The 24173-nt window shown below is 43.8% G+C and overlaps 1 protein-coding gene across 1 annotated transcript in view; it reads left to right on the top strand.

Moving 5' to 3' along the window:
- AFF3 (ALF transcription elongation factor 3) overlaps positions 1–24173 on the top strand; it is a 282997-nt gene that overhangs the window by 189168 nt on the left and 69656 nt on the right. Inside the window, exons 8-9 of the mRNA XM_075716381.1 lie at positions 1509–1560; positions 16677–16717. Coding sequence (XP_075572496.1) covers positions 1509–1560; positions 16677–16717 — 93 coding nt within the window. The remainder of the gene's footprint in view (positions 1–1508; positions 1561–16676; positions 16718–24173) is intronic.

Here is a 24173-nt window from a genome sequence, read left to right as displayed (position 1 = left end):
TTCTCAGCAGGGCTTGTTAGCTTGGCCGGTGGCTGCATCGATACGGCCACCAGAATTTTTGCTGACTCAAGAGATGGCAGAGTGATCCTTTTTCCTGCCTGTGGACATATTTCCAGATAAAACACGGGCAAGTCTTGCTGTGAGATTGTCAAGTCCCTCTAACTCAATGGGTGTCCTATATATTTGAGGTGTCTGCATTGCAGTGAGATTTTGCTGAATTTGATATGTTGGTTTTACAGAGGAAAATTCTTGGCACAAGTAGAAGCAAATGTGGGAAAAAAGCAAGACAAGCGTCTTTAAGGATGAACTAGTGGGAGTTTCTGCTCTGACCCCTGGTCCTGTTCTTACACACCCAGAAGGTGCCGTGGGGAAATAGGGAAGCAGCTCTGATGGCAGCAACAGGCAGGAACTGTACGTATAGCGAGAAGCTGAGGAGGGTGGTTAGGCTAGGTGCTCTTTTAAGACATGGCACACCGTGTAAGAGTCACGCTTTTCAGGCACACTCCTGGAAGACCTAGGCACAAGTACAGGGAAGTGGTTTGAAATTACTACGTATGTCTTCTTGAGATATTTACACGCTGGGGACCACCCACGTCACAGGATGTGTTTGAATTGCTCACCAAGCTTTCTTCTGGAGTCGAGATGAAATTACAGATTCTCTTTTCCCAGAATGCAAGAAAAATTAGCAACTTTCTGAATTATTATTGTTATTACAGAGGCATTTTTTAAAAATAGGTCCCATTCTTGAAGACCTTTCAAGCACTGGGGGAAACCTTTGCACCTCTTCAACTCCTTTAACTGCTGGTTACTTAACCCTAGCTTGTAAAAGAAATGCATAAATGCATGGAGGTAAAAACAAACTCCTCTTCTTTGGAAGCCAGTTTAAGCAAGTTGAGGAAAAGATATGGGAAGGGAGGATGAAATCCCCATTAGAAAAGATGCATTATTTTCTGCGTTTATATGACAGTGAAATCCTTGTAGCTACTCTTGTGCACTGAGACAATATATTTTAGTTTTAATTGTTTCAGTCAATGTCAATTTTACATCAAACATGCAATAAAGTAAAAATGGCCTTTGGGAAACATCACTGAATCTTGTTTTGTGCTGCAGTACTGCCAGTGTAAATATCTACTTCTGTTTTGTAAGCTCAAAGCCAAATGGAGCAAAATTTTCCTTTCAGAGAGAGTACTGACCTGTCAGCATCAAAAATATTGTTTTTAGCGTATAAAAATTGTTTGTCAGTGATTGTAATAACAAGAATCTTTGCAAAATCCATTATTACTCTAGTAAACATTTTCCCTTAGGCAGTAATAGTAGGAAATGAATTAAGAAGTTAGTTGATAGCAACTGGATAAGAAAAAATTATCAAGTGTCACATCTACAGAGTTACTGGGATAAAATATATTTTCTTTCTATTTAAATTATTAAATGTTTACAGTAGCTCAGAGAAAACACCAGATCTAAAGCATTTTGGCAAATTATAATTTATTCTACTGCTTGCTTTCCAGAATGCTAGAAGATGACCTAAAGTTAAGCAGTGATGAAGAAGAGACTGACCAGGTAAGAACCAGACAACTAACATGTCACTTGTAGCATGTTTCATATGGAGACTGAGCTACTGTAAATATTTTGCTAATGCTTTTTCAAAACGTACATAAAGGTTATCAAAATACACGGCAGTACTGTAACTGGAGTAACAGATGTTGCTGCTCGGAGCCAGCCCACATGTGCTAACTGCTGGATTGGTGGGGAACAGTCTGCAGTGCTCTTGATTTATTACCTTGATGCGGTCCAGAAGGTTTTTGTATCAGTCTCCTTCTGATTTGATTTTGTTTTGCTTTAAAGAGTGGCCAAGGAGGAGAGAAACAGGAATTCTGGACTAAGGGTTCAGGCCAAACCTTGCAATCATGAGCTGGCCCCAGGGATTAGCTGCTGGGCTGCTTACCTCTTACCTGCCTAGAGACTCGCTGGCATCCCCCCAGCCCTCGCCTCTCCTCTGAACATTTTCGGTCGTGTCTCTGCATGGCCCATGTGTGCTAAGAAAGCTCAGGACAGCTGACAGAAAGCCTTGGCTGTGCGTTTGGTTGTCTCCATAACACAGCAATTAGGGCACTTCCCTGTGTTTTAATGACCCCAAACTACCTGACTGGGAGCAGATCCATCAGCCAAAGTTTTCCATGTGTCAGGAGAGCTGGGTATTGTTGGTGGGGGGGAGGTCTGTCCCAATTTTTCCTTAAAATGTTGCTGTGTTTTTGTCTAAATAATTAAGTACTCACTACAATAGGGCTGGATCTTGACTTTCCCATGGCCAGCTGAGTGCCTCGCTGCCAAGCAGTGCTATGCCACGCTCTCTCCTTCTCAGTATACTGGCATGGGTGATTTGGTTGGGGATGAGAGGGCAAGAGCCACTTCCCTTCCTTCATGCACTAAAATGCACGTCCTGTGCCTTCACCGGGGCATATGAGGGCAGCACTGCCCCTGGTTGCATGTCACAGATGGATCCAGACCTGGATATAATGTGGGTTTCAAATGTGATTATTTCAGTCAAGGGTAACTGGAGCTATCTAGACTTCTGAAATTCAGGATCTTAAACAAATAATTCTAGGTATGTAGGCATGAAGCTCTTCCAGGGTTTTCTTTAACTCTTATTATTAGAAGTCTCTATTTTACAATACAACCCAAACAACATGTAAATCAAAACTTTTTAATATTTATACTAAAACATTATTTCATCTATTTGGAGCAGAGCTTCTTGGTGTTAAGAAGATTCAGCACATAGATTCAATTATTTACATATTTGTACAATTTCTTTTTGTTTAATGTATTTCATCCTGAAACACTTCACATTTAATTACTCTTCCTGCTTGTCTAGATAGTTTAAAATAACAGCGCATAGACGGCGTAGGGCAAAGTAAAGTGAGGGACAGAAGGGATGTCTGAAGAATAACAACAGCACAGCCAAGATGCCGTGGTGCTTGCAGTGAGGGGCTGGGTGGAGCCAGTGGTCAGGGGAGATGGCTTGTCCTTCAGGTAGGAAGGGAGATGGGATCCTGCGTAACGGACGCCAGTGTGGAACAGGCTGGCAGAGCCAGAGAGCTGAAATTCTGGTTTGCTTCATAGCAAGCAGAAAAGGATACGTGAAAGTGTTTATCGTGTAGGAGAAAAAAGAACATTAGTAGGTTTAGGCAGAGAAGGGATCGTGGAAAAGTACTGCCGTTTGGGCGCGCACACGTGGTACCTTCAGTTTAGCGCTACCACTTACAACTATTCACATCTTTCATGCACTTGGATTGCTCAGTATTATGTGTGCTACGCAAGGTCTTTGCTCAGTAACCAGAGCTCTAAAGTACAGCTGATACAGCCTGGGTCTTTCGCCTTGGTGCTTGAACAAGCTCTGTAGAGCCAGGACAGAGTTTGCCACCTGCATGGCAAAGAGCAGAGCTGAGATCCCGGTACTCACTGCTAATTTTCATGGGCCCTAATGTGAGCAGCCTCTGGCAATTACTTTGTGACTTGGTCCCCTTTGCTAGTCACATTTTTTTCTAACTTGACGGTACAGATAAAAGTCTCCTGGAGGCACAGGCTGGCTCCTGCTATATAAATGCTTTGCAGAACCTCAGCTGAGACCTGCAGGTTTGCTTCATGAACAATCCTACATACATACGCCTGCTGGATAAACAAAACATCAAGTTTCCATCTACCTAGCAGGAAATAGGCCCAAAAAAAAAGAGTAACACAGACCCCTTCTGCCAATAAATGCGAGATATCTGTGTCTGTCAGCGGAAGAACTCATTTTCTTTTACTTCCTAATTCTGAGGCTCTTTAATCTCAGATCTCCTCCTGAGCTCGGGAACAGGAAAGAAAGAAATCAAAGATGAAGGGATAGGAACAGTACGTGAGTGATTCCCAGATATTCCTTACACAATTAATTAACCTTTGAGCACCCAGAGTCATTTAAGTAGTCCAATTTCTTACAGAGCTGAAGGTGAGCTGCACAAGAACTGGGAAGCTTTTCATTTTGCTAACTTCTAAACAGGGAAGTTTGAGGGAAAGACTTTGAAAACTTCGGAGGAGATTTTGTGTTTGCTTCCGAAATCGCCAAGCAGCGGATGGAAAGTTTCTGAAGTGGTGGCAAAGGGGGACAGGTGCTCCTGTGCTCCCAGGGCTGGTATTTGGAGGGCTGTGACTGACCCAGGGAATGGGAGCCATGGATGAGGGAGGCCAAATGCAAGACAGAGACATGATTAAGAGCTTCGGGACCAACAGTGGGCAAGGCATTCCCAACCCTTCCCTCTGTGTCAGCAATTAAGGTAGTGAGATTCACAGACCTAGAAGAGGCAACAGAGGCTGGGTTTGAGCTGAGTGTGTGTGTGCCCACAGTAATTACATTATCCACACATATTAGACTCTTAATTTTAATTACATAAATGTATTTTTCCTCTTTAATGAGCATAGTTTATCCATTTAAACTGATCATTTTAATTTTACAGGCAGTGATCATAGGATCTAATATGCAGAGGGAAAATTTCCTGTTGGCATATTTTACATCACACAGATTGAAGAAAATATACTTTTTAATCCCCAATCAATACCTGAAGAGCATGCAATTAACAGATACCAAGGTAGTTAACATAAATCTGCAAGTTAAAGAGCCAATTCATTTTGATTTATAACGCATAGAGTAATAATTTCATCATCATCTCTCCCAGAAAGCATCTGAAGCTTTGTAGCATGAAGATGTCAAAATTGTACTTAAGATTGTTCAGAGTACTGAATTGTAGTGGTTATTGCCTTTTGGTTCCTTGAAGTGTGGCATAGCACATGAAACAGTCCCCATTATAATACCCTGCTCTTCTCCGTAGAGGTCACTGGATAACTTAAATCGGTCTTGGGTGAAATATTAAAAGGAGATTGTCAATTGTAATATGAACAATTCTCTTTTTTTCCCCCTACTTGTCCTTTTACAATGTGAAAATTTTGTAATAGAAAGTAGCTCTTTTAAGGGGAAAAGATCCCTGGCATCATTTGTGCAATTCATGTCAATCAATAGCCAAATAAATTAACTGACTGGTACGCATACATGGAATAATAATCTAACATATTTTTGCTACCCAAGTCTCCTTCCTTGTATGCATTTTTTTCTGCGCGGGATCAGGTTGGTTGCCACTGAAGTTTTGTGGCTGTGAAAATTTATTACCCACAGAGTCAATCTGCATTCTGGCTGCCAAGTCTGAATAAATAGAGTCATTGTGCTTGTCTGGAATATGTAACCAAAGTTCATCCAGTCAGCTTGACTTTCACATCCCATGGGATTCATAAAAGCCAACACCCTGGTATGTGCTCTTGATTCCTGCCAAAATTTTGTAAAATTGTATAAACAGAAGTTGAAGAAGCAATCAGAACATGCTCCCAGGGACATGGCTCCATATTCCAGCCTCTGCTGTATCTTGAAAGGAAAGACCCAACTTTAGTACTTTTTTTTTTTTTTTAAATAATCATATGACTATCCCCTGTGGCAGCAGGTAAATAAGGGGGCTGAAGACACCCTCCGCACACAGTGCACAGAGAGGCAGTGAAAAAACCTCTCAGGTTCATTAATTTTGCTCATGTGCCCTGCACCAAAGGAAGAGGGAAGGCAGTGTTTGCCTGCAAGTGGCTGCCCTCCTTAAGAAGGGACAGGGACAGGCTGGCCCTGCAGGGTCTGAGTGGTGTGAGCGAAACCGGCCCCTCGGCAGGCAAGCCAAGACAAACAGAAAGCCACGTCCCTTCACAGGAGACCTCGGGAGAAGAGCAGCCTCAGGAAAGTTCACCAGGAACAGCCTGAGCGCGGTAAAATAGAAGTCTCTGCAGGCTGGTCCGGCTCGCCACCCAGAGCCCCACAGGGCGATGGCAGCCCACCCAGCCTGGCACCCTCCCAGGGGTCCCGGGGCTGCCCCCCACCCACGGCAGCCTGGGGACAGCCAGGGTGGGTCACTGGCCCTGGGGCACCCATCCATGCTGCAGCATCACCCTGGCCATGGCTGAGCTGGAAAACTTGAAGCTAATTCAAGTTACACCCACAGCTCCAGTGGGGACATACATGCCTACATTTCCTCCCTGTCACGTATGCACTGAGGGATGCCAGGGCTCAGCACTGGAAATGCATCCTTCTGGCAGGACTGTCTGCAGTGTAGGCATTTAGGACCAGCCAAATCCATCCTGTCGTTGCAACGGGACAAAAGTCCATCTACGTGGTCGATGGCAATTGGTGTGGCTGTGTGCCTATAATGGCAGCCAGAAACAAATGAGAAAGAAAGTATGTAAGGACAATCTTTTTAATAATGTGTAGGACTTTTCCCTCTCACTTCTGGATATGGACTGACAATCAACAAAAAAATAAAAATTATCCTGAAACAAACAGTCATGCATGCATCCACCTTCTTCCAGAAGGAATAACTTTTAGTAGAGTCTTTTTAAGCATTACTTCTGCATATGAAATTTAATATTCCAGCTAATTTGAAGCTGTCTGTAATGAATTTTGAAAGAAATTGAAAAAGGGGCAAAAGCAGCTACGAGCTTCCTTTCCATAAGACCTCCTCTGTTAGGACAGCACTTTCTGAAGTCGAAGATCAGCCAAGCAGAGCGGAGTCAGGTACATCTAGAGAAAAGAGTTATATTGGGCAAATTATAACACGCCACTGCATAGCCCTGTTCATCATTAGAACTATTTTTAGGCAGTGCTAATTGCGTTCACATATGCCATGTCCGAATATTTTAACCACATTAAGTCATTTTAGTGTTGTGCTCCCTTTTATTCACCTCTTAATCAGTGCAATACTTGATGCTTGATCAGAAGGGAAAATGAGTGAAAAAGGAGATGAGAACACTCAGCCCTGGAAAAATAGCACAGAGCCTGCATCATCACTGCAAATGAATTTCTCTCTCAAAAAATGCCCTGATAAACTTGGAAAAAACCGCCATCCTTCTGATGAGAAGTTTCTCACTCCACTGAGCACAGTAAACTTATTTCATGAAGTCTGGCCACATGCGAATCTGACTGCAACCAAAACTGCACAAAGTAAAGATAAGCAAAAGTGGAAAAATCAAGTTTTGTGTTAAGGAATGGCCAGAACCTCAGGTGGTTTTGTACTTATTCCAAATGCTCTGCTCAGCCCTCTGTCACTATAATGTGAGTGCATTTTTGGACTGGAGGAATAGCCACTGCAACAGCCTTACTGAATTCGGGTAAGTCCATTATTTCCTGTGTATTAGAGAAGCAATCCTTTTGGTATCCGACTTAACTAAAATCCAGAGTAAGATTTAAGCCAGCTGAGCCAAGCCTTTTTTGTGGTTTGCCAGCTCTGATTTTAGAAATCTCTGTGACATCTACATTTGCGCTTCCACAAGGCATGACAAGAAGACCAAGATTGCCTCACTGAAACTGTCAGATGAAACAAAATAAGAGCTCAGTCTTGTCCTGCCAAACTTGGCTCACATCACTGCCTATCTTACAAAATCAGAATCAATGTCTGTCATGCACTGGCAGGCAAGGTCAAGCTCTAAATTTGAATGCCACCACCATGAATGACAGTGAAAAAGGTTAGAGATCAGCTTGGCTCTTGGACGTGTACAAAATTTGGGGAAATTCAAACATGGCACTCTGATCTCCATGCTCCTCAGTAGCAAATCTCTAAAAATAGACCAGAAAATAAACTTAAAATACAAGGGCATCTTCCTTGTCTCTTCATGTGGATGCTGTGACTAAGCTAAGTTTTAGCTCTAGTAACTCTGCAAAGACTGCCCTTTTCCACTGGTATCACCTTTTTCCAAGTCTAACAGTTTCTCTCTGTATCTACTGTAACTTCCTTAACCCCATCTTCTTGAAATCTTTGGTTAGGTTTTTTTTTTCCCCCTTGCGAGCTGGGATTACTGTACGAACATCTGTTTTGACTGGCATGGGAACATATCCCAGTGTGGTCAATTCAGCAGTGTCAGCTAATTTGGGGTGTAAAGAAGGATTAGGCCCCACGTCTCCAGGCTGGCTTTCCCTTGTCCCTGTCTCTCATGAGCCCTTCAGCCCGCACGCCGTTCCTCCTGATGCAGAGAGCCCTCGCTGAAGCCAGCCACCACGTCTGAGCCTCCACCCCGCTCAAGTGTAGCCACAAAGCGTCTGTTTGCCTTCAGGCAAATTCATTCCAGCATGCCTGTAAGAGAACGGTTAAATAACCAGCAGTCACAAATAATTTAGAGTACAAATTAGTGTCATTCGTAATACTGCGGCTATTACAAGCTGTAAGAGGAGAACATACCCCTGACACATTCAGGAGCTCGAAGGGCACATGCTAGCTTATCCCACTCCGTTATTTTTATGTCACTGTACCCGTCTATCCCTCTCAACTTGTGTGGTTTTAGTATCAGCCCTGGTTTTCCCCATGCAAGGGAAGCAGAAGGCAGTGAGGAACACTGTAGGGACTCTGCTTGTGTCTCTCTCACACACATGTCCATCACACGCTCATGCACACCCACCAGCACAGCCTCCCAGCCTCTCTAGGAGTTGCTTGTTGCTCTCTGCAAGGCAGAAGGCCAAGCTCAGTTCACTCCCCTTGGCCATTCATCTCAGGCTGGGGTGGTGTCAGCATGAGGAGCTGCGTGAAGGAGATGTGGTGGATCGCACAGAGGTGGATGACAGCAGAAGCAGAGAAAGAGACAGCTGAGAGCATGTCAGAAAACAAAAGGAACATGATAAGGGAAAGGGATCAAGGGAATCAAAGAGAAATTAATGAAGAAAATTGGGGGGAAAAAGGACATTATAAAGGGAGTAGCAGCTATATTAGAACATGATGAGAAATAAGCAAAAAGAGCCAGCAGCCAATCCATCAAAACTAGAATTTAAGAAAAAAGGGACTGGGGAACCATTGCTACAATTTCTTCTATACCTAGAATGAAATCTCTCTCCTCTGAAGTCAGCAGGAATTTAGCCACTGATTTCAATCAACTTAGGATGTTATCCCCCATCTTCTTTTTTATTTCCTAGCACAATCTGAGCAGATACTTGGGTAGTAGCAAATGCATCATAGTCGATTGACATAGCACCTCCCTGGGCAGAGTTACCACCATTTTGGGAATTCAGTCTTGTATTTCCCCTATTTTCACATATATGGGCTTTTAGAAAAATTCTACTTTAATTTCTGAGCTTTCAGACTTCCCACTAAATCTTGTAAAGCCTGTGGCACAACACTGACATTTTTTGCCTGCGATATCCTAAGTGTAAGCAGCACTTGAACTAAGTTACCTTTTCCTGGATAAGGAGACTACTTCTGTGGAGACAGAGGGGGTTTTCCAAGGTGATCGCTGCTTCACTTGCAAAGACCAAGACCTTCCTCCAGTATTATTGAAAATTAACCATTTTATTAATGTAAAGTACCAAGGACTTCCCTTCTGCTCATCTCCACTGAAAAAGATTAAAGTTAACTCACCTGAATTGAAACCCTGTGTAGTTGTTGGGGCCAGACTGCAGGAGAAATCTGAACAGATGCAGGACAGAAGACTCAACATTTACAGATATATAAAATTCTCTGTATGGTTAATACCCATGCTGATTATACAGTAATTTGGAGATCCAAATCACTTAACAAGTATTAACTACTTAATACAATGCCCATGAGAGATATTTAGGTAGAGCTAAGCAAGAATTATTATCTCTGTAGAAGTGACAGGGAGACTGAGGCTGAGATGTAGCTTGTCTGAAGCCACATGGCAAGTCAACTGCAAAGCCAGGATTAGCGCTTGGGTCTTTCACTCCCAGGTGCCATGTTCAAGTCACTAGAGTGTGCTGCCCCTGAAGATTAATAAGGATTAATGGGCAAAGCAGAGGAGAAAGAACAATGTATGCCAGAAATACAATAATAAAACTACAGGGTGAAAAATGAATACCAAGGTGTTGAAAGGCCTGGAGAAATCATGAAATCCAGAAAGGCTTTTATAGTTTCTTAAAAGATGTGGCTCTGATGATAACCAACTCTGAAAGGGAAAGGAAGGGAGACCCTTTTAAGTCTTACAGCCTGTAAATCTTAAATAATTATCAACTGGACAGTGAAAATCACATTCACGCATTTATATTGCAAATTTACAGAGAAACACTCAAGCTGCAGTTTATAAGTGTTTTTAAATCCCTCAGAAATCCACACTGGAAAGCAATCCTCAAACAAAGCCCCTATGAACAGCACGGAGTACAGCACAATGCAGTGAGAGAAGGCACATTAGGAATCACTTACGATAAATTGCCTGACCTGAGCTCCTCAGGCAACTTCTTGTGGCCACAAGACACTCAAAGGCATTTAAACAGGGCAAGTCTGTAGGTGTGAGAGAGTTTCATTACCTCTGTTTTTAGCCCTGGTGAGAGCATCAGTGCAACACTCCACAGCTCTGCACTCTTCAAGGAGAATGCCGAAAACTGAAGAGGGTTTCAAGACAAGGGAGAAGGATGCCTAACACCTTCGGAAAACATGCCTTGGAGTGAAAGATATCTGCACAATGAACTGACCTTGTCTAAAGTGGGGCTGGTGTTGGTCTCTTCTCCCAAGTAGTTAGCGATAGGACGAGAGGAAATGGGCTCAAGCTGCGCCAGGGGAGGTTTAGATTGGATATTAGGAAAAATTTCTTCACGGAAAGGGTAGTCAAGCATTGGAACAGGCTGCCCAGAGAGGTGGTGGAGTCACCATCCCTGGAAGTGCTCAAGAAACGGGTAGATGTGGTACCTGGGGACATGGTTTAGTGGGCATGGTGGTGTTGGGTTGATGGTTGGACTGATGATCTTAGAGATCCTTTCCAACCTTAATGATTCCTAGTTTTTACCTTCATTAAAAAATAATCCAGCCACCAAGCCAGGAAACATGAAATTATTACTCTACCCTTAGTTGGGTTAGTGGTGGACTTGGTAGTGTTAGGTTAATGGTTGGACTGGATGATCTTAAAGGTCTTTTCTAACCTAAATGATTCTATGATTCTATGATTTTATGGTGGCTGGCTTGATGGCAGTCTATAAGCACCTGCTCAGGGAGCAGAGCTGTGAGGCTGGAAGGCAGCTCCATCTCACAGGCAAAGGTATAACTTCCAGCACAAGAAGGTACGTGTAAGCAGAGCTGGACTAAACTCACATCTTAACATGGAAGGTGAAAACCGTGCATGTCGTTGGACTGAGGTGGGTTCACCATAAGGAGATTATCTGGAAGTTTTGCTCTAGGTCCACAATGGCTCACAGATCTGAAGCAGAAAAAAAGCTCTGGAGAGTCCTGTGGCCCAAGTTATGGCATGCAGTCAGGTAGTGCCCTTCACAAAATTTTCTTCCTGGCTTCACTAGTTTAGGAATAAACTGCGTTTAAGCTAAAAGCAAACAAAACCTTAGGAAATTAAAACAGAATCAACATGGAAGACCTATGAAGAGTGCAATGTGAAAGAAGACAGATATAAAAGTATTTGTTCTGGTCTGGTTCCCAAATGGCAGTAGGTAGCAATGACATCTTTCCTTAACCCTGGCTTGGAAAATGTGCATCTCCAGCTCACTAACTGCAGTCCAATACAGGGTGACATTCAGCAGTCTGGGTGGTTGCTAATGTGGGAGATGCTCACTTAGAGCATAAATGGTTCACTGCACGATTCCAGGGCAACACCCACCACCGGAGGAAGAGAAACAAGATGCTGTGGAAGCAATGCAATTTACTCATGCACAGGCAGTAAGTATTGTTACACTGTCACTGAAGAAATGGTTCGAATTCTCACCTTGTGTATCTCACTTTGTCTGCACCTGTACCATCTCAGTGAAGTCTCTGGTATAACTGGTGTAACTCCATACAATTGCTGTAAGTGAGCTCTCTCACGATAACAGTGATTAATCCACAGGACAGGAAAAATGTAAAACAAAATGTCTGAATCTGCCAACGGTCAATTTATTGGCTTTTATTTGCCAAAGTGTGCCATGGATGAGGTATAGGAAAATGTATCCACAGTCAGCCTGCAGTGCCTCCAAGACACCCTTCCAAGCCCAGCAGAACATTCTGCAGTAGTTCTCATTTTCTTCTTATTCAAAAATGCCTGCAAGCCTAGCAGTTTATGAAGCAATTCTGCTCCAACCAGATTAAAGAAGAAAAGAAAAAAAAAAAAAAGGAGGGATTTCTGGGGACCACGCTTAACACTCCTGTATCCCCAGCTCAATAGCTGTATTCAACCTGTTCTGCTCGCTGCTCAGTCCCAATTACAATGAAAGTTATTTAATTTCCTCTTTGATTTCCCTTCAACAACACTTTGATTTCCCTTCAACTTGTGACACTTCAAGTAATTTTGGTAGCTCATTTAACACACACTGAAACCTGAATATCTGCTGATTATGTTCCAAAGCTCTGGCTCATTGCAATAAAGGATGGAGAAAGGAGATGCAATCTCTGGAGACTGAGAACCTGAACATGATTACCACTGGCTGAAAACTTGTTTTGTCCCAGTAGTCTTGGGGTACAGCTAGAATCTTTCCTGAATGATTAATGAACTATAGGCAGATCAATGAAACTCTGCCCTAAAAGTATCTATAACCAGCTCAGGTGGGGGACAAAGAAGTCTAACCAGCCAGTATCCTGTAATTTACAACTCTTGATGTAGTGAAAAGGAGTAATTAATCTCATTTACTGTGGCTGGTTTCTCAAGCCCAAGTACCTGAGTCACCTAAGTGATTTTTTTTTCCCCCTTCTCTGCTTCCTACTCAGCATTAAAGTTATTATGTGGTGGGTTGGCCTCCAATATCTGTGTTCATATTGAGGAGAACCTTCCTCCATCAGTAACCCTACTGATTCCAAGAACTGAAAATTCAGGATTATGCTCATTACTGGTGAACGCATCAAAGTATAACTCAATCACTTATCAAGAGAATATTAAGCTTCCCATAAAGCACTTTTTAGTGGTAAGTCTTGGAGATCTTTACATTCTGTCAGCAATATCAAACTTCAAAAATTATTTCTTATCCCTAATTTCTATAACCAGCATAGTGACTTACTTCCAGGAATAATAAAGACTGTAGAACATATTCTCATCTTTCTTGATGGATGATGAGTTGGCCTCAGTAAAGTTGTTAACGATGTAAAATAAAATGCAAATTAAGTAGCACAATCAAAATCAAGCTATTAAAAAAATAGTCATGCAAGCAGTATATGATACTAAGTACCACACTTTTGCTTACATTGTTACATAGATAATACCAGCATATTAGAAACATCATAAATCACAGAAAGCTGTTCTGCTAGCCCGGAGTTTCTCAAACTATGGGTCATGACCTTCCATGGGGATTCATGAATGATTTTGAATGAGGTCACAAAAAACCTGTTAGCAAGAAGCAAGGGCAGATATTTCCCCCTAAGTTGAGCAGCCCAATCCTCTAGCAGGGGAACAAGAGAGCAGACTGTAATTAGTGGCTGCAAGTATTTATACTTGCTAGGGAACTGCTAACTACTTTTAATTACAACAGCTCACTTTCTCCAGGAGAGGGGAGCAATATAGGCTAGAATTAAAATTGCCGGATAGTTGCTAACTGCCTTTCATTGCAGGCAATAGATCTGTTTCTCCAGGGAGGAAGAATAAACTTGTGACTGGATCTTATTCCCCCATCATTTAGAAATGGGGCCATTACCAACTCAGGGGGTCACACAAATATGCAATCAAACACGGCTGTATTTTCAAGTGGCGTAAGAAAGAAATCAATAGTCTTATTTATAGAATATGCGACCACCAAGCAAAGAGTGAGGTGCCCCATGCAATCTGCATTGCATCCTGGTGAAGAAGGACGTTTATTAAAGGACTTAAAATGAGATGCTAATTGAAACAGTAGAATGATCTCACTGAAAAGCACTTGTACATTTCTCTCTGCTGCCCTGCCTGTCATCTGAACCCACTTTCTTGTCCAGAATGGATCACCTTTTCAAAGCTGTCAACAACTGGATGTACCAAGATGAAACTGAAGATTGGCACTTGAGGCTTCAGTCCCACACCACATGGCCTGGCTTTATTAGCACTGATGAGAGTCCTCTTCTCTTCCCTCCTGAGGGCACCTTTCATCGAGACTGGAAGAGAAAGTAACCAGCTCTTCTCCCTCTCTCAAAATTATGGATTTTAGGGAAATACAAGAGTGATATGCACCCCACATCCCCATGTTAGGGGCTTTTAGCATCACCAAAGTCCCTGTTTGCTTTCTTGAGATCTCTGTAATGTACATGTACAGCCTGTCTCCTTCAGTGCCCTCCAGCTATTGCAGCCACCACATACCTTGCTCCAGGAGTGCTCTTGCAGCTCCTGAGAAGGGAGTGAGAGTGATGTCAGGTGAAAGCAACCCCAGTGGCAGATGTGCCCTTATCTCAGCAGCAAAGGTCTCCACTGCGTGCTGCCCCCACAGTCCCGTTCCCATTCTCACACCGCACCCTGTGATGTGACACCCTCTCTCTGGGGAAGGAGCTCAGAGAAGAGACCTGGTTTGCAAATAACCTGAGGGAAAAGAAAAAAAAAAAAGATGGAAAAGTGTTATTTTTCAGCTGGATCGGTTTTCCAACCTGTTGCATTGCACAACCACATAGGCACCTGTGGTGGCCTCAGCCAAGAGTGGGAAACATTAAAAGTGGCTTAAACAGCACTGCCACGTAGTGGCTGCTTGTGGGGGAAAGACTAGCCCTGGCTGCTGGTTGGAGAGAAGAAGGAGAGGTGATCTGAATGGTGTCTACACAACCTGTCCATGGAAAAGGGCTCTGACAGTCAGAGGAAGCTCCTGAGTTTTGCAGGCAAAGGCATAATACAGCGCAGGGGTCAGCATCGAAGCTGGGCAGCTTGAAACTCAAGACGGACATAGCTGCCTGCTAGTGACGGTGATTAGACATGGGAGGAGATGAACTTGCATTGGCCCAGGGCGTTGAAGAAGAGATTAAGCCGTAAGACCTACATTTTGGGTCTCTCCTGCATTTATGTCCAAGAAGTGGGATGAAATTGTCATAATGAGCCCCTTGCAGAGGAGAGAGTAAAAATGGTGCCAGCCCACTGAACTGAAGAGTTGCTGCTCCCATCAAGGCCTGCCCTGTACCCAGTGGCCTGGATGGTGTGGACAGGGTTGTATCCAAAATGCATGCAAATAGGATGACCAGCGGAGGCAGTGAAAAATACCAGACTCCCCATATAATTTTCCTAACACTAAAACCAGCATGTTCATGCCATGGGCACCCTCCCATTCCCACTGCAGAAAGTCAATGCTAAGGAAAAGCCCCTCCTGCGAGCCATGCCAGCCAGAGGGAATGTGGCATAGCCTTTGTCTCCTGACAATTTGGTATGTGATACACAGCAAACTACTTCTCCCCAGGGAACCCAGGAGGCCCAAGTTATTCCAGAAAGTTCCCTGAGCAGAAATCCTGCTTCCAAAATCAAGTAGAAACCCTTCCCAAAGCATTTCTGCACTCCTGTCAGATCTGCAGGGATCCACTCAGGGGATCTTTTCACACCTTTCTGTGAAATGCTCTGCAACTGCAACTGCAAGTCAGGTTTTATCAAGTTTTTCTTTGCAGCCTGTCAGCAGCATTTTGACTAGCCAGAAAGGTTACCTCCGTGCTCTCTGGTGCTGAGCAGGATGCCTGCAAGCCATGTGGCTTGTTCAGGGATAGGGATGCAGCCCCCAGCAGCCTAAGCAGCCAGGAAAAATGGTTTCAAAAACGTATTTATTGATAACTGCAAAGAGAAAATCAACATTCAATTCCCTGCCCTTTGGCTCTCCTTACTGCTTAGCTTTGTGTCCCTTCTGTGCCAGGTGAGGCACAGCCTGGACAGGTAGGGCTGGGAAGGGGACACGCTGAGCAGCTCCAAGTAGAATGGAGGCTTTAAAGTAGATTTTCAAAACATTATGGATTTCATCTTTGCTTAGCAGCTGGTTACTCTGCCGAAGCCACAAATCACACCACTTGAAGTGATTGAAGGAGGGGAAAGAATAATAATAATAAAGTGGCAAACTAGCTCAGGGATAGGCTTGGGAGTCCTATTAAACTTGAGAGGCTACAATTTCTATTCCCAGAACTGCTGGTTAACACAAGAACAAGCACCATGCTTCCCCACCCCATCCAAAGAGTTGTACTAGGCAAAAACCGAGGAGCAAACCAGCAACAGGTCAATCCTGTACTGTGTAGGCAAAAGTTGCCAGCAGATTAACATGGCAGCGCTCAGGAAAAGTCTGCAGCAGCGCTGGCAAGCTTTGCAAAATTTATAATTATAGCTACGGGCTTCATCGCAAAAGGAACCAAATATGTGATGTTTGTTTCTGTGGAAGAATGGGAGGAGACTAATGGTAAAGGAGAGGGAGTGGGAGTGCGGAAGCGGGGAGAGGGGAAGGCAGAGAACCGAGCCCTGCTGAGTTTTCAGGGACCCGCAGAAAAAATCGTCTAAATAGAGTAGTTCAGACCTCAAATACCGTGCAGTGCTTTGACAATCTTCTGGTTTATGGCGTACTTTACAAAGTGTTCTTACATTTACTAGGCTGGAATGTCCATTTGACTATAGACTCTCTGCTACTTTGCTCGTACTTTAACATTTTGGACACGTGACAAAAATGTGTGTAATGCATTTTTTAAAGTGTTGATTGTGCTCGTAATTTTCAAGTCAGAATATAAAATAAACATCTCTGCCCTTTCTTCCAGCAGGCAGCACAGAGATCTGCTCTCCGCGTTCTATCTGACAGGTACATTTTGTCATTTTTATGAACTATAAATTGCTTTATGAAACGTTGAGCCCTATTTATTGTGGCATATAACTCATAATCGGATTTTGTCCCCAAAGTATCTGTGAACTGGGATGTTAAACATTTTGCATGCTTGGATTTGTCATGCATGTGTAGAGTTTATTACGGCAAAAATCACAGTTGTCTTGTATTTCATACAGAGTATGCAGAATCCCTTGTTGTGATACTGAACGAGAGATAAGAAACTTACTGGAGAAGGCATGAATGATGCAGTAAATTCTGAGCTTTAGAGTTTGCTGAGATATATCTGAGCTCATTTTTCAGCAATAAGTACTTCATTTATTCTGAGATGTTCTCTTTTGACTTTTTCCAAATCCTTTCCCTGGGAATTACTCTTCTTTTGATGAGATTCTCTGTACGTTTCATGCACAAAAACAATGCCCTTTTTTACCCCTTACGTTTTGAGGGATTGGTATTTTGGAGGAATTTAATTCATTTTTTCACTACTACTGGAACTGCAGCAGTGCTCCAGGCAGATAAGCAGGGGACCAAATCCTTAGACAGTGTTCAGCTTTTACTCAGCTCTTTTTCAAGTAAAAATCCATTAACTTCAATGGGAAACTTGCCCGAGTGAGGAATTCAGGATTTGGGCCATAGTAAATGTTATAGTTGGGCCATAGGTCTGCACAGGTATTTACCTTAAATGACTTTTATGAAAGAGGATTGATTGAAATATAAGGTAGCTTTCTAAGACAGTCCTGATTTCTTTTCCAGTTTTGGGAACGGGGGGAGGGAAGAGGGAGGAGAGACTGTACGTTTTAGTGCCTGTGAAAAAGAACTAGCAGATTTACATTTATCCACAAATGAGGTACTGTGTCATGCAGGCTGACACAGAGTAAATTTCCCCATGCCTTGTTGGCAGCCCCCTCTGCTCCGTCTGGCCCCCCGCCCCCCGCCTCCCTGGGAATAAGCGGTAATTGACTCTGGAAGCCAGCTCAGGCCAGGATTTCTCCAGAGCAGAGCCTGTCACTTAGGCTGAATTATATGTTGTGCATGGATGAATAACATTTCTCTCTGCTTGGAGGCTAAGACCGCCAAAATTATCGACCTTCCCCCCCCAAGTTTACAAACACCATTTTGTTTAGAATTTCCCCCCCCCCACCGCTTAAGGAAAAAAAATTCCCGAGTGAAATGTATGGGATGCGGGTGAAATCGCTGGCACGGCTGTAGGGCACACAAGTGTTTGCTGTAAATGGGACGAATGCAAGAAGAAAGAGGAGTCAGAGTCAGCATTATGCCCCTCTCCCTGGAGGTGTGCAGGCTCGCCCCCGAGGCAAAGCAGCTTTTGCACTTGGTGGGGTCAATGCTGTGACCAAAGAAAACATGGGGTTTTTTTTCTCGGCATCCTTCCCCTGGGCTGAACGAGGAACATTCCTGCAGAAGTGCCCACGGAGGTGGTTACCAAGCCCCAAATCCTGCACTGCGCTTTCTGTCTCCCCTATAAAGAAGAGTGGCGGTGATGGATAGATGGTCCCTACCTCGTCAGGGGTGGTGAGGGAGCTGGACGCAGGCTGCCCTCGTCCTCAGGGCAAAAGGGCTGAAACGTTGCTCGTCACACCTCAGATTTAGTATTTATGATCAGCTATTCCCCTGTCTGCCCCTAAAAGCATGCCCGGAGACTACAGCTTTCCCACCTGCTCTGCAAACATTCGGCCATGGGGGCACCCTCCTCCCCTCCCTCTGGAGGGGGTGCTGGGACGGCTGCGTGTGCACCCTGGGGGGGTCCCTCCCTGCTGCCCGTAGCCTCACTGCAGCGAGCAAACGGGAGGGCAGGGGGCCAAAACCCCACACTGTGATGGCAGTTTCTGTCTGGTCTTGGCTAAAGTGAGGATGCCTACGCTACTGCTGCTCATTACCTGTGTCCCAGTAGCAACTAAGAGCTCCCGGTCACACACCAGCACTTCCCAGCACCCAGGGTGATGGCAGCTTAAATAAAGGTCTCAGTAATTTTGCCCATTATTTTTTTGGAAAAATATTCTCCAGCAGTTCCTGTTTTCAGTTTTTGCTTTCAGGTTCTATTAAAAAGGTAACTGTTAGCTAAACTGAAAGAGGAAAAAAAAAAAAAAGAGAGAGGTTTTAAACCTGTAGCCATTGATTTCTTTAGTGTATTGCACTCAGTCTTGTTTTCAGAATGACACAGTAACCCCCAGCAGATTTATGTGCAAACACAAAGATTAGTGACCCAGAAGCTTGACTGAAACAGCTTTTCTGCTTCCAGAAGACAGGTTGCTCTGCACATGCACCGACTATTTTGTCAGGAAAGATGCACTGGCCCCATTAGCTTTTCATTCTTTCATGAAAAACCCTTGGTGTTTATACAGCACAGCTTGGTTTTAATTTTATTGTGCTCTTCACTAACGTGGTCTAACTATACAGATGTCTCAGTTTCTGGGACAGAGAAGAGCAAGAACTTAAGTCATATACCTTAATGGTATAGTGTTAGCGTATCTTCAATTGTCTGACTCTCATAGCCACTGCCTGAATAGCTTTCAAATGAAGAAAAATGTCTGTAACTAAAATATTCAGTGTGTTCTGTTGTTATTTAACAGCAAGCAGTGTGGTTAAGCCAGGTTTTAAACCTGCTTAATCCCACTGAGCTAAATAGATTTTATTATTGACTCCCATGGTCCCAGAACTCTGACCTTAAGGCTGAAGTTAAAAGCTAATTTTTTGCAGTCTGTTCCACTAACCCAGAAGCACTTGCTGGATACATTTGCAGTGGAGAATGTCCAGCTGTAAATTACAGCTGTTTGTAATCATACCCAAACACAACACTCATTATTATTCTTTTGTTCTTTTTAGGCTGAAAAGCCCACCATGAGGGAGACCGCACAGTACTTAATCCACACATTAAATTTACTCGCAGCTCATATTCATGTGCAAGATAAGATTTTCCATGAAGTAAAGATTTACAGTGGTCCTAGGGCACTTTTATTCCCCTAGCTGCTTTTATTTCTCTGTGCTGTAGTGTAGCCAAGTGGGTCTGCCTAAGAGTTTTGAATGCTTAAAGGAAAGTGTTGTACCACTGCTGAATTTCCTCTCTCGTCGTAATAGGGGAAAGATAGCTCATTCACTGCGGTGCTTGGGTGGTACTTATGAGACATGCTTAATTGACAATTGTGGTCTGTTACACTTTCTGTGTACTTACACTGGAGGACGCAGGCAGACCCTGCTAGCGCTGCCGGCACAAACCTCAGCGCAGGCGTGCAGGGCAGAGGGAGAGCTGAACCCGCTCAGCCCAGCAGTGCTGGCAAGCCTGCCCGTCCCAGCTGATAAGTCCTGTAAAGAGTCCAACTCAGCAGCTTACACTCAGCACCTGGTTAATATGTACGTGTCATCCAGACCTGAACTCTTAAGTATAGGCTAAGACCTGAACTCTGAAGTACAGGCTATGATAAACCTTTTTGACTTACCACCTTGGGATGTTGATAGACAAGGCATTTCAACACTAACATCCATTTGGCAGTGTAGGCAAGCCCCGTTCCTGATGGTTGGTGAGTTATACAGCCTGTCTGAGCTTCGGTCCACCTTCCCGTCAGGCGAAAGGGTAGTACTTTGCATTTCTGTGTAACCATGCCTTGTCTGTCCGTGTTTGATCACGGTTAGGGCACTGAAATGCAGACTGTGCCAGGCATGAGCTGGTTTACCCATCTGTGGGGAGAGAGATGTTTGCAAGCAGAGGTGCTGCCGCACTGCCTCTTGTGGGTGCATGCAGGCATTTAGCACCCAGCTGCAAGGAAAATTGAACAGAAAACGTTGACCTGGGACAGTCCAGTCCATTCCGCTGGTACTGTAAGCAGCCACGGGATAGAGGATTAGTCCAGTGGGATCTGTAGCATGGCTCTTCTTCAGACAAAGCCACGTTGAGATACACCATTTGGGTTAGGAGGCCTGGGGAGGGACTGTAAAGTATTAAGGCAACAATAAGAGGCAATTTAGACTTTTAATAGATCACTTAAAGCAGGGAAGGCAGCTGTCCAAGCAGCCTTAAAATTTTCAGTGGACGGAGCCAAAGATTTCTTGTTCTCAAGTATCTGCTTGAGCTGTGACTAAGCGAAGCAGTTAAACTTGTGATACCCTGAAGTAAGTAAATAATCCAGTGGCAGCTAGCAAAAATACTCATGTGCTTCGTGTCACTCACATACTTATGTTTGTGTTGGACTGAGTTTTTCGATAACGTTGCCTTTCACACCATGAGACCTTCTCCACATGAGAAGCTTCGTGGTCAGCTTATCAGCAGAGCGACTCAGCTGGCTGGCTGGGCGGAAAGGCTTCATGTGACAGGTCTGGGTAATCAGTGACAGCCGAGGGGAAGCCTTGGCTGGGGACAGCTGGTCTGGGTCCCAGCAGAGAATGACGGAACTGAGATCATGGGCTCCACAGGAGGCAAAGGTTGGCCTGGTGTCCCACAGTTGCAGCCCTCCCACATGGTACAGGGTAGCATAGGGCGACTGCTGCTACGTTTTGTGGCAGAAATAGTCTAGAGTTTCTCAGCCCTCATCGTTAGAGAACTTGAAGGAGGAAGGGTAGTGATATGTCTTGTATATAGGACACTATTTCCAGTATTGGAGACTGTTGTGATGTAATGAAAAGGGACTTCGAAAAGAAGAGCCTGTGTGGAAGGCTTGGAGTGAAAAGAAATAGATATCTCTGTAAAACTGGGACTCCATTTCCCTTTATTTAACTTGTGAGCAAGATCTGTAGTACTCATCTGTTCGCTATTGGATGTTTTCCCATACCTTGACTGTTGCTGGTGTTTGTTTAGAGTTGTTCCACCATAGCACCGGAGACGTGATTTGGAGGTATTGCAACACTGTGTGAGAAGGTGGAGCAGAGCTGTCCCAGGGAATTTTAGCAATTTTGAGCCCTAGCTAGCTATACTAAATACTGAAATTCCTTTGGTGTTTAGAGAAGGAAAAAGAAAAGTTAGGATATGTTTTTTCTTCAAGGAAGTGATAGCATTTTGCTATCATGACAGCCAAACATTTCCCACCTCCCTATGGGCAACCCCATGCATTCTCAGTAGCTCCCTAAAGATACCTGAGGGGAGATGATCCATTCTAGGTCTGACTAGTAATTTCTCATGTATTTTCTTTGGCTTGCTAGGTATTTTAAGAATCAATGTGTGGATAATTGCAGAATTAACATGGGGGGGGAAGAGACAAGGTGCAGGTCTGGGGTCTTTCCCATGTTGTAGGGAGAAAGCAGGTCCCATTGCTGGCTGGGAGCATGAAGAATATGCAAAGTGCTGTTGGGAAGAAGAGTGTATATGTGTGCAGCATATGAAGTGCCTCAGCATATGATTAACCTCACTGGGTATGTAGTAAATAGTAGATAACTGTGATCAAAAAAGTATTCATGTGATTTATCAAACTGAGCAACTGTGCATTTTGCAGTGAAGCAGGAGGTCAATCCTGAAATCTAGGGCAAGTAGAGCAATAGGAAATTGCAGGGACTAAGAAGTTAATCATACCGTTGGACTGCTTCCATCTGGTTTTGAAAGACAGAGTCAGTACAGTGCTAGCGAGGACGCTTCACGGCGACAGATCAGGAATTAATTTTTTTCAGCAAATCTTCAGCTATCATTTGTGGTAACATAGGCTTATAAAAATGTAATTTAATTTCTTGGGAATAAATCACATAGGACAAGAAGTCTGAGAGTGTTTTTTTAATGTGTGTATCGGAGGAAAAAAAAAAAAGAGTGAGAGTAGGAGAAACAGCAAAAATCCAAGAGGAAACAAACATTAACGATATGAAACCTGGAAGGCATAAATGGCTGTCCAGTTAAATTGTGCAGGCAATTGTCTTTGAAAAATCAGTTTGCAGTTGGGAAACTTCTACATTTTGATGACCCTTGGAGGCATAATCTTGTCTAACCTGTCTGTCCATCTTCATCAGCATGGGTCAAAGGAGCACTGACTTAAAGTATTGTTGAATTGATGCTCTGAACACCACTCCCATATATCATGAGTATATAGCTATGGGCAGTGAATTTGTTAATGAATTCTGTTTTCCTTATTATTGATATTACTTACGATATTTCAATGAGACTTGAACATTATGCTCCCTCTGGGCAATGACAGTCCCCCCAGGCAATGAACATGTTGTAAAACAAAGGGGATTTTAACCTTGATAGTAACTCCGGTAGCTGAAACTTGCTTTATTGGAAGAGGGAGGAGGACAGTTAGTTGATAACATTATGACTTACTTTCTTCAGCAGTGGGGTAAAAGAATAGAGAGGCCCATACTATGAATGATGTATTGTGCTATTTTTAGTGCTATGCTGCAAAAGTGAAATTTTATAAATATATTTGTATCTATTTCCTGGCAGTCTGAAGAAAGAGAGCTCAGGTTTACACAGCACCAATAGCAGGAAATAGGGGACCACACAGTTCCCACAAATCACCATGCTTTCATTACTATCTTATTTTAAGAAAAGCTGAACATTTGTAGCAAGCAGCAGCACCTCTGCCTGGTCCAGTTACAGAACATTAGCTTGGGGCTTTTGACCCTCATGTGTTAGTGAATTGTGTCCTAGCTGTAGCTCAGGGAGTCTCCTGAGTGGGTGCAGCAACACAAAGGAGAAAATTCAGTTCCCTTTCAGGGAGGCAGTAGTCCATGCAGCAGATGGAAGAAGATTCCCTCCTTCAAGCTTTAATCGCTCAGTAATCAGCCAGGCACAACAGGGTGTTCTGGCATCAGCTCCCTGGATGACATGCTCGCTCCAGTTGGTTTTTCCTGCCTCTTGCAAAGGTGGTTCAGAAATCCCAGCTGAACTCCTGGATTTGCTTTTGTCACTGGTAAGGCTATCTGCCTACTGCTCTCTGTATTTTTTATTTTTAGTTTCAAGAGCATTTTCTCCTTGCTCTTGGTTTTGTTCTGACCCTGGCAACAACAGAAGCAAAAAGGAAAGGGGAGCTCTGGTTTGCTCGGGGGAGAGCAGGCATGTTCTGCAGGAGGCCAGTCCCACAACAGAGCTGTGCTGGTACCTGGGGTGGACAAGGGACTCCTCAGTACAGTGTCTTCATGTGGTCCCAGTGGGGACAACACACAGTCTGTACCTCAGCTGGCTCTTTGCTCTTTGAGGGGTGAAGACACTACGCAGAAGCAGAACTCTGGCCAGTTTCTTTGCAGGCAAAAAAAAAAGGTGAGCATTTACAAAGAAAGAGGTGTCCTGTGATTTCTGCATGGGGATTAGTGTGTTAGCTGATTAGCTGAATCAGGCCTGAGATGCTTCTGCAAGGAGATCACATTGTCATAGGCTGAGATAACTTTGCTCCCCCCTGCAGTCTCATCCAGGTGTCTCTCCTTTTTTCCCTTGACTGCCTCAATTTTGATGTAGGTTGCAGGAAAACTTTTATCCTTTCCTCTGTCCTTGGAGAAGAGTTGGACTTAG

The sequence above is a fragment of the Pelecanus crispus genome, chromosome 1 (genome assembly GCF_030463565.1).
Source record: "Pelecanus crispus isolate bPelCri1 chromosome 1, bPelCri1.pri, whole genome shotgun sequence".
In the NCBI taxonomy this organism is placed as follows: domain Eukaryota; kingdom Metazoa; phylum Chordata; class Aves; order Pelecaniformes; family Pelecanidae; genus Pelecanus; species Pelecanus crispus.
Note: the sequence above shows the minus strand (reverse complement) of the source record. Positions and strands in the feature narration are given on the sequence as shown.